At 42.9% G+C, this 17,751-nt stretch overlaps 2 protein-coding genes across 2 annotated transcripts in view; both read right to left on the bottom strand.

The window, feature by feature from the left end:
- Window positions 1-1,148: 1,148 nt before the first annotated feature.
- The window catches only part of DDX60 (DExD/H-box helicase 60), a 50,885-nt gene continuing 34,282 nt past the window's right edge, over window positions 1,149-17,751 (bottom strand). Inside the window, exons 28-39 of the mRNA XM_053403304.1 lie at window positions 15,914-16,099; window positions 15,453-15,605; window positions 14,072-14,176; window positions 13,145-13,345; window positions 11,659-11,763; window positions 10,604-10,745; window positions 10,128-10,249; window positions 9,474-9,621; window positions 8,479-8,621; window positions 3,916-4,067; window positions 3,199-3,261; window positions 1,149-1,584 (exon numbers count right to left, since the gene is read on the bottom strand). Of these exons, the coding sequence (XP_053259279.1) occupies window positions 1,485-1,584; window positions 3,199-3,261; window positions 3,916-4,067; window positions 8,479-8,621; window positions 9,474-9,621; window positions 10,128-10,249; window positions 10,604-10,745; window positions 11,659-11,763; window positions 13,145-13,345; window positions 14,072-14,176; window positions 15,453-15,605; window positions 15,914-16,099 (1,620 nt within the window). The 3' untranslated portion in view covers window positions 1,149-1,484. The remainder of the gene's footprint in view (window positions 1,585-3,198; window positions 3,262-3,915; window positions 4,068-8,478; window positions 8,622-9,473; window positions 9,622-10,127; window positions 10,250-10,603; window positions 10,746-11,658; window positions 11,764-13,144; window positions 13,346-14,071; window positions 14,177-15,452; window positions 15,606-15,913; window positions 16,100-17,751) is intronic.
- CBR4 (carbonyl reductase 4) overlaps window positions 6,012-17,751 on the bottom strand; it is a 291,935-nt gene continuing 280,195 nt past the window's right edge. The window contains exon 8 of the mRNA XM_053402888.1: window positions 6,012-6,091. The gene's annotated coding sequence lies outside the window, so the exon portion shown is untranslated. The remainder of the gene's footprint in view (window positions 6,092-17,751) is intronic.

Below are 17,751 nucleotides of genomic sequence, written 5' to 3'. Positions count from 1 at the left end.
GTTGGTCTGACCATTATGACAGTCCCCTTTTCTGCAATAATCAATCTCACAGCGTTCAGAATCACATGATTGGAAAAGAGAGCCCCCAACACCCATTTAGACTAACTCCAAACTCATTACATTATCAACAACAGCATGGCAGGACAAACCTATACCTGTTTATTCAGTGAGGTGTTCAGTGAGGATATGTGCAAAGGATATGTGCAAAAGATTACAGCCTAAGAATCACAATGTGTCATTGCTAGACAATTCTTGTTTTGCTTCTCACGCACACAAAGATAAACCAGACTTGTTAATATTAGGGCAGCAAAATCTTTTTCATCAGTTCACTATATATTGGCAGTATTTATTCTTAATAAGCTCCATAAATTCATGCTTCAACAAAGCCATGGTCCTGCTTATATCTCCCATATATCTTATATCTTTCCATATCCTTCCTGAATTCCAGACCAGGAGGGTTGGGGAAACTCAACAAAGGGAGTTTACTTTGTTGTTTGTTTACTTATTTGTTAGGATTTAAAATCCCTAATTCTATACAAACAGGCAAAAACAAAACCCCAATAACTAAAACAAGATTTATTTATTTATTTATTTATTTATTTATTTAGCTAGCTAGCTAGCTAGCTAGCTAGCTAGCTAGCTAGCTATCTTCCTTCCTTTCACTATAAGGTGCCAGAGTAGGTTACAATAATTACAACACAAAGTTAAAAACATATAATGTGTCCATATATCAGCTGTTAAAAGCCATGGTAAAGAGGTGTGCCTTCAATTACCCCTCCCTGTGTTGTCATTTAAAAAAACAGTTAGGCATGCTGACTTATTTGACATTTTTTTCCAGCTATTTGAACATATATAGTAGGAAAGCATTTGTAGAACAGATGGAGAAGCTCCCCACTCCCACAAAAGGCATTTTACAGTAACCTCTGAGGAAGCATAGAACAAGGAGAGAAACTCTACTGGGGAGTTAGAACTTTTGAGAGAGGTCAGAAGATAGTCCTGTCCGCAGTATAAGCTGTCTGGTGCCTTCTGTTAAATAAAAATGCTGTCCCCTTCACTTTATACTAGCTGAGTACTCTAACAAAAACTCTAAAATTGTCCTATATATTATGGGCAAACTGAAAGGCAACCCAGAAGGGGTGGGACTGAACTTGGTAAGTGGCTGTAGGCCACTGAAGATAATTGTAGAGGGGTGTGAGGGAGAGACAGAAGGCAAGGGAGAAAGGTGTGTAGTGCCCATAAAGAAGGCATGGCTGGCTGGGACCCTGAACAGGAGTACTCTCCGCAGCCACATTTTGTTGCTGCTCCCTCTTGCATACCAGATCCTTCTAAAATCTTTAAAATTAAATATTCGCATTAAGGCAGCACCCCTAATCAAACAGATACTACATATCCATTCAACCAATCACTGGTGTCTACTTGATACAACTGTGAACTGTTATCCCTTCTTACAAAGCACCATATTTTTGGTGCAGGCATTATTCCAGTTACACCACATCCAGTTTCGACCAGTAGTTCTGACTTAATTGTTCAAAGGCGCACACGACGTTATCATCCTCTTTGTCGCAAAGTTCACGCAAAGAGACACTGGAAAAGAGAAGCAGAAGTATATTAAATGTTTTTGTGAGGAGGAGGGGGTGTTATGCACCTTCAACCCTGAAAGCTGCTTTGTTGTATTTTGTAACATTTTTGTGCCTGAAGTAGAGCGCACATGAAACCATCCACTCCCCTGCTAGGTGCAATATTTTGAAACGTATTCAGCTATCAGTTCTGGCCTTCCTTGATTCCCCCCCATGGGGCTTCTTGGCCCTGCTACATGATTGGGCCAATCTTGTGTTCCTTTATGGTTTACCTGAATTAAGCATCTATCTAAAACAAAAAATACTTTTGTTTTTGTTGCCTCTGAGATCTGACTCTTGATGTTCAAACCATGTTCAAAGCATTCAAACCATGTTAAGGATGATACAGAAGAGGAGTGGCCGGAAAGCCACCCAGGTCAAATATTGAAAGTTTTTGTCATTTGGATTCATCACTGGTAGCAAATACCCATGAACAACATTCACACCTTGGATGTAAAGATGGAAATGGAGGTGACGACACCCACTGGTGTTCATTTACCATGTGAAAACTGGTTGGACTATGATATGTTTAAGTCACCCAGACTAATCTCTACACCCATGGTAACAGTGGAGGCGTGGAGGCATCATGCGGGTAAATTTGGGTAAGGGGGCACAGAAAGAGCAAAGTATATTTTTGTCAGGCAAGTTGTACCTCATGTGTTAAGATCTCAGAAAGATATATAACAGTATAGTGGTACATCAGGTTAAGTACTTAATTCGTTCCAGAGGTCCATTCTTAACCTGAAACTGTTCTTAACCTGAAGCACCACTTTAGTTAATGAGGCCTCCTGCTGCTGCCATGCTGCCAGAGCACGATTTCTGTTCTCATCCTGAAGCAAAGTTCTTAACCCGAGGTACTATTTCTGGGTTAGCAGAGTCTGTAACCTGAAGCGTATGTAACCTGTGGTACCACTGTACATGTTAATGTCAGCAGTCCAGCAAGGGGGGGGGGGGCAAGTGCCTTGTTTTGGCCCCTGCCCCCTCTTCTGGTGCCAACCCAGGTATGATAGGCACCAGTCTACTGACCTCTGTTAAATTGTTCTAAAGAACAAGAGTAAACAAGCAAGACTTCATTGCATACCTCAAGAGGTTTTCAACCTTTTTGGGTCCACGGCTCCCTTGACCAACAGAAAGACCACATTCTTTCTGTGGCACCCTTGTGGGGCTCAGGAGCCCAGTTATATCACCCCTTACCTGCAGAGCTGGAAACCCCTCACCCCTTTTCAAACACTCTCGCTTGTGGAGTGTTCCCTCAGCCTCTTCCCCTCTCCTTGGGAGTCCTCTGGGAAGCAGCAGTTGCCTCCCCTGTCCCCAAAGAGAGGTGCCTCCTCCCACTGCCCATAGGGGCCTGGGAAGCACCCCCTGGCCAGCCCTAGAGGCACCATTCACCTGCGGCACTTGTAGCCAGGGCTGCTGCAACAAACAGCTCTGCAAGCCTTTGGGAGGCAGAGACGCGAGAAGGCATCAGAGGAGGGAGGGAAAGAAAGAGGGACAGAGGCCCGGTGTTGCCTGCGGCACCTCTGACTATCATTCAAGGCACCCCAGGGTGTCTTGGCACACTGGTTGAAAACCATTGGCATACCTGATAACTCGAAGAACAAGGCCAAAGTCTCTCAACAAAGCATAGGCTTCTCCTTCATGTATACTAAAATTGGAAGGAAAAGTAGGTTAGCAGAGTTATATATTTCATGTACTTTTCTTGTTCTTGATAGCCTTGCTCTCCAAGAATTAGTCTGATTCTCTTTTAAAGCCATCCAAGTTGGTGGCGATCACTTCCTCCTGTTGCGTGTGAGTTCTACAATTTAGCTATGCAGTGTGTATTTTATCTGTCCTGAACCTTCCCACATTCAGCTTCGTTGGATGTCCACGAATTCTAATGTTATGAGAAAGGGAGAGAAACTTTTATGTATTCACTTTTTCCATGCCATGCTTAATTTTATAAATATCTACTGTACCATGACACCTCTTACTTGCCGTTTCTCAAAACATTTCACCCTGAGAGGTTTGTAGGACAGCAACACAAGAAGGGGTCTTTTCTGTGGTGGCTCCCCACTTGCGGAATGCTCTCCCCAGGAAGGTTCACTTTAGTTACATATCTTTAAGCACCAGGAAAAACATTCCTCTTCTCACAGGCTTTTGGCTAATTGAACCATCTATGGCCTTTTAAACTTGGGGGCGTGGGTACTCTTCTTGTTTTTACTATGTTATGCATTTTGTGTTTTTATATGTTAAACCACCCTCAGATGAAGTGTGGTATAGAAATATAATTAATAAATTATGAAAGAAAGAAAGCACGTACCTGTTATCCTGTGCCATTGCTGTCAGAGATCCATGTTTATAGAAGTCGAGCACATATGCATTAAGTGGCATCATTCTTCCCTGATTATCACATATCTTTGAATAGAGGACTGGAATGTTTGCACCATTAATGCCTATTGTGCGCAGTATAACCTGCAGAAACAGTAGAGCAGCATTCATTTTCCATACTACTCAGTTACTGACCAACCCCTTTGCCATATAGTAATAAAGCTGATAGAATGATCTCGATACGAGTCCAAGGCAGACCTTTTAACATCACAGTAATCCAAGTTTATGCACCAACTACTGGTGCTGAAGAAACTGAAATTGACCAGTTCTATGAAGACTTACAACACCTTATAGAAGTGACACCAAAGAAGGATGTTCTTCTCAGTATAGGGGACTGGAATGCTAAAGTAGGGAATCAAGAGATAAAAGGAACAACAGGCAAGTTTGGCCTGGGAGATCAAAACGAAGCAGGGCAAAGGCTAATAGAGTTCTGCCAAGAGAACAAGCTGGTCATGACAAACACGCTTTTCCAACAACACAAGAGACGACTCTACACATGGACATCACCAGATGGGCAGCATCAAAATCAGATTGATTATATTCTCTGCAGCCAAAGATGGAGAAGCTCTATACAGTCAGCAAAAACAAGACCTGGAGCTGACTGTGGCTCAGATCATCAGCTTCTTATAGCAAAATTCAAGCTTAAACTGAAGAAAGTAGGAAAAACCACTGGGCCGGTAAGATACAATCTAAATCAAATCCCTTATGAATACACAGTGGAAGTGAGGAACAGGTTTAAGGATTTAGATTTGGTGGACAGAGAACCTGAAGAACTATGGATGGAGGCTCGCAACATTATACAAGAGGCAGCAACGAAAACCATCCCAGTGAAAAGGAAATGCAAGAAAGCAAAGTGGCTGTCCAACAAGGCCTTAGAAATAGCGGGGAAGGCAATCAAAATGCGAGGGAGATAGTGAAAGATACAGGAAATTGAATGCAGATTTCCAAAAAATAGCAAGGAGAGACAAGAAGGCCTTCTTAAACGAGGAATGCAAAGAAACAAAGGAAAACAACAGAATGGGAAGAACCAGAGATCTGTTGAAGAAAATTGGAGATATGAAAGGAACATTTCGTACAAAGATTACCATAACAAAGGACAAAAGTGGTAAGGACCTAACATAAGCAGAAGACATCAAGAAGAGGTGGCAAGAATACACAGAGGAATTATACCAGAAAGATATGGATGGCTCGTACACCCCAGGTAGTGTGGTTGCTGACCTTGAGCCAGACATCCTGGAGAGTGAAGTCAAATGGGCCTTAGAAAGCACTGCAAATAACAAGGCCAGTGGAAGTGATGGTATTCTAGCTGAACTATTAAAAATTTTAAAAGATGATGCTGTTAAGGTGCTACACTCAATATGCCAGCAAGTTTGGAAAACTCAGCAGTGGCCAGAGGATTGGAGAAGATAAGTTTACATCCCAATCCCCAAGAAGGGCAGTGCCAAAGAATGCTCCAACTACCGCACAATTGCACTCATTTCACACGCTAGCAAGGTTATTCTTAAAATTCTACAAGGAAGGCTCAAGCAGTATGTGGACCGAGAACTCCCAGAAGTGCAAACTGGATTTAGAAGAGACAGAGGAACCAGAGACCAAATTGCAAACATGCGCTGGATTATGGAGAAAGCTAGAGAGTTCCAGAAAGACATCTACTTCTGCTTCATTGACTACGCAAAAGCCTTTGACCGTGTTGACCACAGCAAACTATGGCAAGCTCTTAAAGAAATGGGAGTGCCTGATCACCTAATCTGTCTCCTGAGAAATCTCTACGTGGGACAAGAAGCTACAGTTAGAACTGGATATGGAACAACTGATTGGTTCAAAATTGGGAAAGGAGTACGGCAAGGCTGTATATTGTCTCCCTGCTTATTTAACTTATATGCAGAATTCATCATGCGAAAGGCTGGGCTGGATGAATCCCTAGCCGGAATTAAGATTGCCGGAAGAAATATCAACATCCTCAGATATGCAGATGACACAACCTTGATGGCAGAAAGTGAGGAGGAATTAAAGAACCTTTTATTGAGGGTGAAAGAGGAGAGCGCAAAATATGGTCTGAAGCTCAACATCAAAAAAACGAAGATCATGGCCACTGGTCCCATCACCTGCTGGCAAACAGAAGGGGAAGAAATGGAGGCAGTCAGAGATTTTACTTTCTTGGGCTCCATGATCACTGCAGATGGTGACAGCAGCCACGAAATTAAAAGACGCCGGCTTCTTGGGAGAAAAGCAATGACAAACCTAGACAGCATCTTAAAAAGTAGAGACATCACCTTGCCAACAAAGGTCCGTATAGTAAAAGCTATGGTTTTCCCAGTAGTGATGTATGGAAGTGAGAGCTGGACCATAAAGAAGGCTGATCGCCGAAGAATTGATGCTTTTGAATTATGGTGCTGGACGAGACTCTTGAGAGTCTCATGGACTGCAGGAAGATCAAACGCATCCATTCTTAAGGAAATTAGCCCTGAGTGCTCACTGGAAGGACAGGTCGTGAAGCTGAGGCTCCAATACTTTGGCCACCTCATGAGAAGAGAAGACTCCCTGGAAAAGATCCTGATGTTGGGAAAGATGGAGGGCACAAGGAGAAGGGGATGACAGAGGACAAGATGGTTGGATAGTGTTCTCGAAACTACCAGCATGAGTCTGACCAAACTGTGGGAGGCAGTGGAAGACAGGAGTGCCTGGCGTGCTCTGGTCCATGGGGTCACGAAGAGTCGGACACGACTAAACGACTAAACAACAACAACAATAAAGCTGCCCTGAACCTGGATGAGATCCCAAGAACAGGTTTCATGTGCTTAAGGGGGAAATGGTTGCATTTAAGGCTACATCCTCAGTATGCACTTAAAGCACTATGAGACCACATTAACTGCCATTGTGGTTCAAAAGAATCCTGAGAATTGTAGCTTGTTAAGAGACCTGAAAGTTGCTAGGAGACCCCTATTCCTCTCACAGACCTACAATTCCTGTGGTGGTTTAACAATCAATTTCCTGATCTTGGGCAGCTCTGGGAATTGTATATGAAGTCATTTTGTGCCTTTAGAAACAGGGGACAAGCAAGCACAAAATAATCTACCGTCCATGAACTTATTTTCATACAGTATTTCCATTTTGGTGCTGCTGTGTAATGCCAGGTCAATGATTCACAAGACCACTGCCATTCATGACTTGATCATGGACAGTGGAATTGACCTGGCATGTGTAACAGAGACTTGGTTGGACATGGCCGATGGGCCTGTTCTTGTTGCTGCTTGCCGCCACATTTCTCACAGCAACCCATGTCATGTGGGCGGGGCATGTTGCAGTGATCTTTAAGGAAGTCATTAGCTTGTGCCAGGTGTCCTAATTGGGAAGACCCAGTTTTCTGAGTGTATGTTCTGGAAGCTAGGCAATAGGGGAAGTACAGGATTCCTTTTAGTGTACTGACCTCCCCGCTGCACCAAGGATTCCTTGCTTGAGCTGCTTCAGGTCATGGTAGATGTTAACATCCATGCCAACACAACCTTACCAGGGGCTGCTCAAGATTTCATGGAAAGCATGGGACTGGCCCTGAATAAGTTTGGCCCAACCCATAGCCGCAGACATGGCTTAGATCAGGTGTTGACCTCAATGGACATCGATGATCTGACATTAAGTAAAAGTAAAACAAAAGATCACTTCCTGGTGCAACTAGACTTCTCTGTGACCCTTCACCTCCACAGGGAGGTGGGACTGATTTAGATGGTCTGTCCCTGCCACTTAATGGTTTCCAGAGAGTGGTAGGGGATGTTTTGTCCCATGTTGATGGCCTCTCAGCTGATTCCCTGGTGGCCTGCTGGAAGCCAGAGTTAACCAGGACTATTGACTGTCTGGCTCCAAAGTGCCCTCTCCTGTCTACCAACTCCATCTGGTATGCCAGCTGAGACCCTACCTGCCACAGACTGTCTCGCCAGAGTGTTGCATGATCTGGTTATCTCCCGCTTGGACTACTGCAATGCACTCTACATGGGGCTACTTTTGAAGGTGACTTGTAAACTACAACTAATCTAGAATGCGGCAGCTAGACTGATGGCGGGGAATGGCCACGGAGACCATATAACACCGGTCCTGAAAGACCTACATTGGCTCCCAGTAAGTTTCTGAGCACAATTCAAAGTTTTGGTGCTGACCTTTAAAGCCCTATATGGCCTCGGCCCAGTATACCTGAAGGAACGTCTCCACCCCCATCACTCAGCCCGGACATTGAGATCCAGCACCGAGGGCCTTCTGGCGGTTCCCTCGTTGCGAGAAGTGAGGTTACAGGGAACCAGGCTTAGGGCCTTCTTGGTAGTGGTGCCCACCCTCTGGAACGCCCTCCCATCATTTTTTATATGCGCTGTAAGCCGCCCAGAGTGGCTGGGGAAACCCAGCCAGATGGGTGGTGTGTAAATAATGAATTTAGTAGAAGTAGTAGTATATGCTTTTGACATCTTTCATCAAACCTCCAGTTTTATACTTTATAGTCTTTCCCACTTACATTGTTGACAGAGCCTTTGTGCAGCAAATCAAATTCTGTATTTCCTGACAGGCACACAAACGGTGAAACTGCTGTCCTTCCTTCATCGCAGCTCATTAAGTGAGATGCAAGCGGTGAGTCAGATGGTTTTTTACTTGAAAAATCTAACAAAATGATTAAAAATGTGAATTTATCAATGGGCGCAGGTAAAGGTACCCCTGCCTGTACGGGCCAGTCGTGTCCGACTCTAGGGTTGCGTGCTCATCTCGCTCTAGAGGCCGTGAGCTGGCGCTGTCTGAAGACACTTCCGGGTCACGTGGCCAGCGTGATGAAGCTGCAGCTGGCGAGCCAGCACCAGCACCGCACACAGAAATGCCGTTTACCTTCCCGCTATAAAGCGGTACCTATTTATCTACTTGCACTTAAGAGTGCTTTCGAACTGCTAGGTGGGCAGGAGCTGGGACCGAACGACGGGAGCTCACCCTGTCATGGGGATTCGAACCGCCGACCATGCGATCAGCAAGTCCTAGGCACTGAGGTTTTACCCACAGCGCCAGCCGCGTCCCTTATCAATGGGTGCACAACTCTATTATAATTGGATAATAGAGGAATGGACATAAATATCGAAAACAGAAAAACAGATATTTATACTTTATATATACTTAATGACTGAAGTCCTCAGATGTCTCATTAGATGTGACCATATATCCTTGTGCTCTTTTTTGTCCCTACTGAATCTAAGCCAAAATATATGCAATTGAAGCAATCACATATTCACCCACTGCCTACCCATGCCTCCATTCCTACCTTTCTTCTGTCCAATCTACCTCCAGCATGCTATCTTTCAAACTGTACTTCCTGCAACCCGCCACAGGTTGCATATCTAAGCCCATGTAGCTTCCCAGGGACTCCTCTGGGATCACAAGGCTGCTCAACCAGTGGACCTTTGATTCCTAACTGATAGGCTTCAAAACTGCAGTTTCTATTTCAATGTAATACAAACAATGCCTGCTTACCAAGTTCTGAAAGTGGAAGTTTATATTCTTGCTGCATATCAGCCATGGTGGAAACTATCTGCAGAAACTGTCCAAAATTCTCTTTTATTTTGGAGTTGTACTCATGCAAAGCAGCAGCAAAATCTTCAGGGAGATCCTCAAGAAACACCTAAAGACAACAGAATAGTTGCTTGAGAGATAAGTAATAATTGTCAAGCCTAATTTAAAGCTTTTAATCAGAAAATACATTTTTTTAAAGGACCACAGAATACAATATCTAGATCACCAAGAGGGCTCTAGTGATTTTGACTGTATTGCTGCAGAATTTATCTCCTAATCCAATCTATGGCACAGAATTAGAGTACTGTGCAATACAAAAAGGTGCTTACATGTATCTTTATGCCTTACATACATAGTATAAACTTAATTTATCATTCAACAAGTTGTCCACATAGAATCAATAAAAATGCAAGGGAGGAGAGAAGCTTCCAAAGAGAATTAAACAGCATGTGGATTCTTCTGTTCACCTTTGATCAGTAGTTACTGGGGTTTCTTTAAATCACATCATTATCTCCATCTTTGGCATCATCTGCTCATCTTTGTACCTTCTGAACAAAAGTGTCCAATGTCCTTTCCCACATTTTCAGTGGCAAATAAACAAGCTTTTGATCTTACCTTTGACTGGTAAAATGTCCTTCTAGAATTAAGAACAGCAGCTGGTATCCGCCTTCTTCCAAAAAGATGTGCCAATACTAGCACTAGCTTTTCCATCACATCCTGAGAGAAAGCATCTGGTCCTGTTTGGTACAGAAATCCACATTATTGCAAATTAATCCTTCGGGAGTGCACTCTTAACGCTTATTTGCAGCTGTGGCTTTACCTGCTCACAGGTGTGGGGGAGATGGGGGGAAACAGCCTCCTGGTCAAATTAGGATCTCTGGTGGTTTGGTCCATGAGCTGAAGGTTCTTCACCCTTCATCTATTAGTTACACTTATTAACACTGACATGACAAGGCCTTCCTCACTCCCCCAACCTGGAGTAGAAGTGGTCTCCAAAACAGGATCGAATGGAGTAAATCACTCTGCCCATTCAAAAGCAAAGCAGGGAAGGAAGGAATTGGTGCTCTTTCTCTGTGCCCATGTAAACATACCTTCCTTGCTTCGTTGACACAGCTTATGGAATAAGCCTTTCACAAGAAAATCAACTAGTACAATATTGGAAGGTTCATGATAATGCAAATGAGTCACAAGTCCAGCAAATCCTGTAGTATTGCCTTTCCGATCCACATATCCCTAAAGTAAGAAAACACTGTATGTATTCAGATGGTTTTCCACCCTAACTCATGAGACAAACTGCAAAATACATTCTTATTTTAATCATGGTGTAAGCTTGGGAGCTGAAAACAGAAACTCTCTCATGTTTGTGCAGGATAACCATAAAGCGACCAAATGTTGTACAATAAAACAGACTAGCTAAATGCCTTAAATATTACCGTGGTCATAGAAGATTAATTAAAGAGGTGAGCCTCAATTTGTTCCAGAGCACATTCACACACTGTTTTGAATACTGAGTACTGAGTACTAAGTCCCAATCTTAGTACTAAGTACTAAGCACCAATCTTTTAAACTTACTGTTTATAAATCTGGGCCAGAATGAAAACTTCTAACTTTTTTCAGGAATTTTTTTTTTGGGTGGGGGGGGGTTGACCCATTAAACTTGGTGGGCATATATTTCAAGGAGCAGGGTTGAATCATTTTGATGTGGAACATTTTTTCCTATTTTTGAACAAAGGAAAATATAGTTGTTGGTGGAGGCACAGCAATGCTTGAGCTCTTGGAAGCCACAATTTTTCCATTCCCAAAAAAGTTTGGAATGATACTGCATTGTGTTAGTTCAGGTGAATTATTGGGGAGAAAATGGCTGTCAGATCCTGGTGGTATCTGAGAGGTGTATAAATACTCTGCTACCACAGTCATGGGCAGAAACAAAACTACATTTTTCCCTGAAAGGGAACATACAACACGTCTGAACATTGATAAAACATTACACACCCACATGGTTTTATCACCTTCAGGATGGTGAAGCAATCATTTTTCAGCTCTACTAAAACAAGGCCATTATCCACAAAGGACTCTGCACACCAGTGTGGGGTAGTACATAAAAGCCAAGACCTACTTGATTAAATAAGAAGACTTGGAAACTTACCTCCTTCACAAGAAACTGTAATGAAAACAAAAAATACAACTTTAACATCTTGAGGGCCCTTGGTTGTTTGAAGGCTAGAAGTGAATGCTTCAGTATCGACAGGACCTTTGGGAAGGGAAAATATATTAATACATTTCCATTGCAGCTGGCTGGTTGAAAGGTTTGAGAGCAAGATGTTAGAAAACTGGCACTGGGCTTAACATCGATTCTTGGCATACCAGAGTATGGTCAAAGGAATTGCCTGAGAAATTAACATGTCAGGCCAGAGCAGTAAAGGGCAACCACAATCCCTATTCCTTTTCTAACATACAGCAAATGTTTATTGAATGCATACAGTAAATTGTTCAGACTGTGGCAGGCATCTACCCAACACTCATGGGAAAATGTGGTCCGACCTTTTAGAGTAATCAACTAAAACTTTATTACATAGCATGACATTACATTGGGACAAGGTATTTGTTGCTTACTACTGTAAAAATAGTTTTCTAAAAATGTATCTTCATACCATGAAAAATAAACAAAAACCTTGAGCAAACTAAGTTTGTTCTTGGTATACACTTTTGTGTGCATGCACACTTCTTTAGGTATCTAAAGAAGCGTGCATGCACATGAAAGCTTATGTCAGATGTGCGTGCAGGAGCCAGGCCCTGGGACCAATAGGACTTTGCAGGACTGGGGCCTTCCTAAGTTTGTTCTGAAGAGGCAAGGTGCGGCCGATTGGTAACTCACAGCACCTGGTGGCAAGAGCCGGTAAGGGATATAAGGTCAGCATTTCCCTTCGGCCCTTTGCCACAGCAACACGTTCCCCGCCCTGATGCGTTTGGCTCCTTGACTCCTTGCTTCTTGATCCTCAGACCCCTGATTTTGTGACTCCTTGCTTCTTGATCCTTGGACCCTTGGCTTCTTGACTCCCGGCTCTCTGACCCTCTGACTCTTGGCTTCTGGACTCCTGTTCCTGCTCCCACCCCGCCATCTTGCCCCCGGTCCCGACGTCCCCAGCCGGGACTTCGATCACCCGTGAACCAGACTGTGACAGCTTATACCAAGAACAAACTCAGTTGGTCTCCAAGGTGCCACTGGACAATTTATATATATATATATTTCGACTGTGTCAGACCAACACGGCTACCTACCTGAATCTAAAACCTTGAGCATTAGCATTTAGTGTTTTTCTTTAACTTGCAGAATGAGTTTTGAAAATGTGTAACAAAATGCGCTGGTTAGAACATTGTCAGGAAATTAGTTGATAAATTTAGGCTGCAATTCGTAACACTTTCCTAGGTATTTACTCTTACTGAAGTCACTGGAAGTTATTTACAAGTAGACACATTTACGAACACCTTGTTAAATTAAGCTAGGTAGGAGTCATACATTGTTTTTCAGTGCAATCCTCTGTCTATCAGAAGTAAAACCCAATGTGTTCAGTGCCATTGGGTGGCTATAGGATTGCATCCTTCATTAGAGAAGGATTGCTTCCAAGGATTACCTTGGCTTCCGCATCCACTTTATCATCTGCTTTTGAAGCCAACAGCAGGAGTCTCAGTATCAGAGAAATACTCAAAGGAAACTGTCCTCGAAGTTCAGGAACATTAGATTTAATGAGCTTCTGTATTTTAGGCAATGGAATGTCATAGAAAAAGACATCACCCAAAAAGTCTTGACCTCGTCGCCCAGCACGTCCAGACATCTATGAAAAAGCAATCAAAGTCAGAAATCACCCAAGTAAATAACCAAGCAAAATTTGAAATCAAAGCATTTAAGACTGTAGCAGAGAAGCTATCTATACTGAAGGACAAACATGCTCTTTTTTTCTTTATCAAATAGATAGAGGGATGGGGAGAGAAGAGGCAAAGTCATTCCTAGCAAATCCCAGGCCTTTATACTTGTGGCTATCAATTTCCCTTCAGTGCTGTGTCTGTGGGGGCAGGAGTGAAACAAACTTAATCCACTTTACCTGCAAGACCTAAAGTCTAAATTTCCTAAGTGTCCTCCATACCCAATACACCTGAGACTAAATTACAGATGACCTTAGTCATGCAAGTCTGCTCTTAGATGTAGTGTTGTTTTTAACAAAAAGCCAGCATGGGAGGCCTGATTTGGATCAGAACTGCAACATGGGGACACGGGCAGTGGTGGCGAGTACCCACTGAGAGGGGTAGGGGCAGGGAATAAGGAAACCAGCAGTAAGTGCAGCCAGAGCCAATGATAAACCGAGCCAATTCAGTGCTACTTATTGTTGAGTTCCGTAAACGTAGCACTGAGACTAAACATCCTTCCATATTGGTCTGTGTTTGTGGGTCATTGATACAATACTAATGCATTAGTTGTGGATTCATGCTGGACTGTCCAACCCATCCCACTCTCCAAAAACAGCCATGGACTTTTGACTAGTCCTAAAGATTAATCTCATTACCTGCCTATAGTGCAGAGCATCCAAATATACAGAATTCTGTACAAAAACAACAGATTTACATGGCATGTTGATTCCCAAAGCCAAGGTTCCTGTGGCTGTCACCACCTAAAAGAAGAAACAACATTCAGTGGCAGTGCAAGTAAGTAAGTCCCATTCAGCTTAATGAGATTTGTTCCCAGGTATTTGGGTGTAAGAGTGCTGCCTTAATTGTTTTAAAAGATGGTAGTTAACATTGACTATCAATGTTAATACCCTAATAATGCTTATCCATGCAACACAATGCAGAGCTACATAAAAGGGTTTTTGGTGGGTGTGGGAGAGATGAATAAAAAAGCATACTGAAAAATACTGGCAGAATCTGAACTCTAGTTACTAGGACTTGCTAATATTTAGTTAGATTCAGTTTCTAGTCCCTTGTATATATTTTCCTAATCAAGTGCGATCAAGAAAGCATCACTGTGATCTAGGGTATTGAGCATGTTATTTTGGAAAAACCTCAACTTGTTTTTCATTTATCATGGCCCCCTAAGACCCATGGCAATATTAAGGGGAACTGACCATGGACACGTCTGCACTCTATGCCATGATCATACAATTTGGCCATAAGACCACAGAGGCTGGAGGAAGAGCAGAATCTCTTCAAAGCACCCAAAATATTAAGCGCTTTCCTTCTACAAAACCACCTCCACCCATCAGCCTGAAATTTAACATCGGATAATGTCAGTATTACCATGAAAGAATGAAGACCAAGTATATAACTTGTACAGAGCAACATCAAAATTAGCAGGCCAGTTATTAAATATAAAGCTGGTCATCCCTTTAAAGAAATCAACAATTTTAAATGAGGCCTAAGTGGTGGGAAGGAGAAAAGGTAAGTTATGCCAGTCAATCCCCTGCCTCCCCATTCAGGTGTCACTCATTCCTTTTTCTGCCAGTCCCCTACACTTCAGTAGGGTAGCTATTGTAGCTAGTTTAACAAGGGAAGAATATTAGGATCAACACGCGATCCATGGATTTACAAACAGTGCTGGATTAAGCCCTGTGGAGGCTCCTGGGCAATCGAAATCTCGGGGGGCCCTCACAAATTATCCACCTAATACTTTTTTAAAAAAATTACCAACCATTTTAATAAACCCATTTTTTACACAATACTATTTTGATCCATTGTCGCGGGGTCCCTAAATAGCATGGAGCCCATAGGTTAGTGTCTACTCTGCCTGTTAAGTAATCTGACACTGCTTACAATCAAGTTTATTTGACGTTAATGGTCAGGAAAAGGTTTAAATAAACCTAAGATAAATAACTTTGAAGCATACAGAGATAGTAGGTGATTGGCAGTATTAACAAGGCATGTATACACTTAGATTACATATATACAAACCTGCAGATATCCCTTTCTGAAAAGCATCTCCACCATTTGCTTCCCTTTGGCGTCCACAGCAGAATGATGATACCCAATGCCTCTTAGTGCCAAGCCTTGCAGTTCTATTTTCTTTCTCGAGTATCTTAATCGATCAAATATCTTGATCAAAGTCTAGTGGAAGGAAAGTCTTAATATGTAAGAACAGTAGATGTTTCAAAGCAGCTCGTCATTTCTACATGATTGCATAAGTGTAAATTGACTTTAACTGAACACATGTTATAAAACCTTTGCCTATGTAATTTTACATTTTCTAATCATTAATTTGGAGAGAATTTCATAATCTCAAATATACTTTGGACATACACAAATATGAACATAGCGGTCTATGTTACAGCACTTGATTTTACATGTCTAATTTTTTCTTGAAGATCGAAGTCATTTTTATTTTAATACTGGAAATTAAAGGGCTTTAAGCTCACCTCATCATCAACAGCATGTTCATTTGCATAGGTACAGTCGGAAGGAGTTTCAGAAATCTTCTCCAGTTGCTTCCTTAGGCTATCAAGCTCAGCTTCCCAAACTAATTGTTTGCCATAGTTACGGACTTGTTTAGTGTCACTACACAGAAGTACAGATAATTTACCAAACAATTTTTCAACATTTCCCTGACATTGTCATATGTACTCTTTTTCCAGCATACATCCTCTTTTTCATGGGTAGAGTCATCATTGCGATCCATACTTAAAAGTAGAAGTCGGCAAATGTGTCCTCTTTTTTTCTCTTCAAAATCTGGCAACCCTAATACGTGTATGTGCGTGTACAAGAGTGAAAGAGACATACAGACGAATGTAGAACTCATTTATATGTGACACTAGTCTTCACATTTCATGGCAAGTCACGGTTCCTTTGAAGAAGAAGTTGGAACATTTGCTTCTCATTGTGGGTTTGGTTTTTGGGGTTTTTTCAGAAGGAAACCATGATCTCAGGTTTGGACATGATAAGCAAAGCTTCTTGCTGTTCCTACTCACACTAGAGAAGACATGAAGGGACAGTAACTGGACAGCAAGCACTAGAATGCTGCTGGTTCATGTCTTGTTAATTCATGCCAAGCCACTAACTATGGCTTATAGTAAGGGTAATCTATGTGCTGACCTCCAGATATTGTTCGACGCCACCAGCCCTAGCCAGCATGGCTGATAGTCAGGGGTGATGGAAGCTGCAGTCCATCATCCACAACTAAAGGACTTCCTCTGGCTTACCCTGCTGTGCAAAAAAAGGTCACTTGAAATCCAATAGACTAGTTCACATTTACATTTCAAGCCATAACAGGAAGGGGAGAGGTGAGGCAGCATTGATGTTGGGATTGACTCTACTGGTGCCAGATTCTATTGGTGCTTCAACAAAGCCCTGATTTCACTCCCGCCTGACCCCTCACCATCCTGGTAAGTGGCGATGACTCAACAACCATCTCAGTGTGATATTCTTCTTAGAGGAATGACATTTACTCTCTGCTCATAGAAGCACATGGGATTCAAGGTCATCATGTGACTGCAGTAGGGCCGGCTGAGGATCCAATGGATCCCAGGCTGCCCAGCCCCTCCCTGTCCTTGGAACATCCTGTTTTGAAGCTTTCTGCTGGCTGCCAGCAGCAGGGATCCTACCAGCTGCACAGGCACCTGCACACTGGGTGGATGGGAGGGGAGATCTGTGATACCAGAGTGGTGCTACTTGTTACGAAAAAGGAGCAATGCAGAAGCAAGCACCAGGTGGCTGGAATGGTAAACAGGATGTGAATGTTATTGGATTGTCCCGTGGGAAACTGGGACTGTCTGTAAAGTGCTCTGAGAGCCGGATGTTACCTCAGAGCAGCACATGACCCTGTACTGGAAGTACATGGGTGGAGTTTATTCTCTCTCTGCAGTGGGAATCAGAGTGTGCAGACATGTTTCTCTGTACTGGTGAAAGACAGGAATAAAGACATGTAAATATATTTCTGTCTGTCTCTTTCCCCCTCCCTGGGGGAGGAGTGGTGTGTTCTTTTCACGTTTGAAAAGGATCGCCGAAGAGACCTCCTTTGATCTTGCCGGCAGACGCTGGCAGGGGAGGTCAAGGATTCAAGCCGGGCACCTGGAGGGTGGCCAAATTCCTAAGAGCTGGAGGCTCTGCTCGCTTGAATCACGACAACTGGTAGCAGATCGATGGTTATCTGATCTATGAGAATCTGCATGAGAGGTGAGAGGTCGATGAATCGTTGCCATCCTCTGCACCTAAGGAGATAAAGAAAAGCGTCTGCCTGCAGCCAGAAGCTGAAACAGAC

Source organism: Podarcis raffonei, chromosome 9, assembly GCF_027172205.1.
Source record: "Podarcis raffonei isolate rPodRaf1 chromosome 9, rPodRaf1.pri, whole genome shotgun sequence".
Classification (NCBI taxonomy): Eukaryota; Metazoa; Chordata; class Lepidosauria; order Squamata; family Lacertidae; genus Podarcis; species Podarcis raffonei.
The sequence above is the reverse complement of the archived record's forward strand: the minus strand, read 5'-3'. Positions and strand labels throughout refer to the sequence as shown.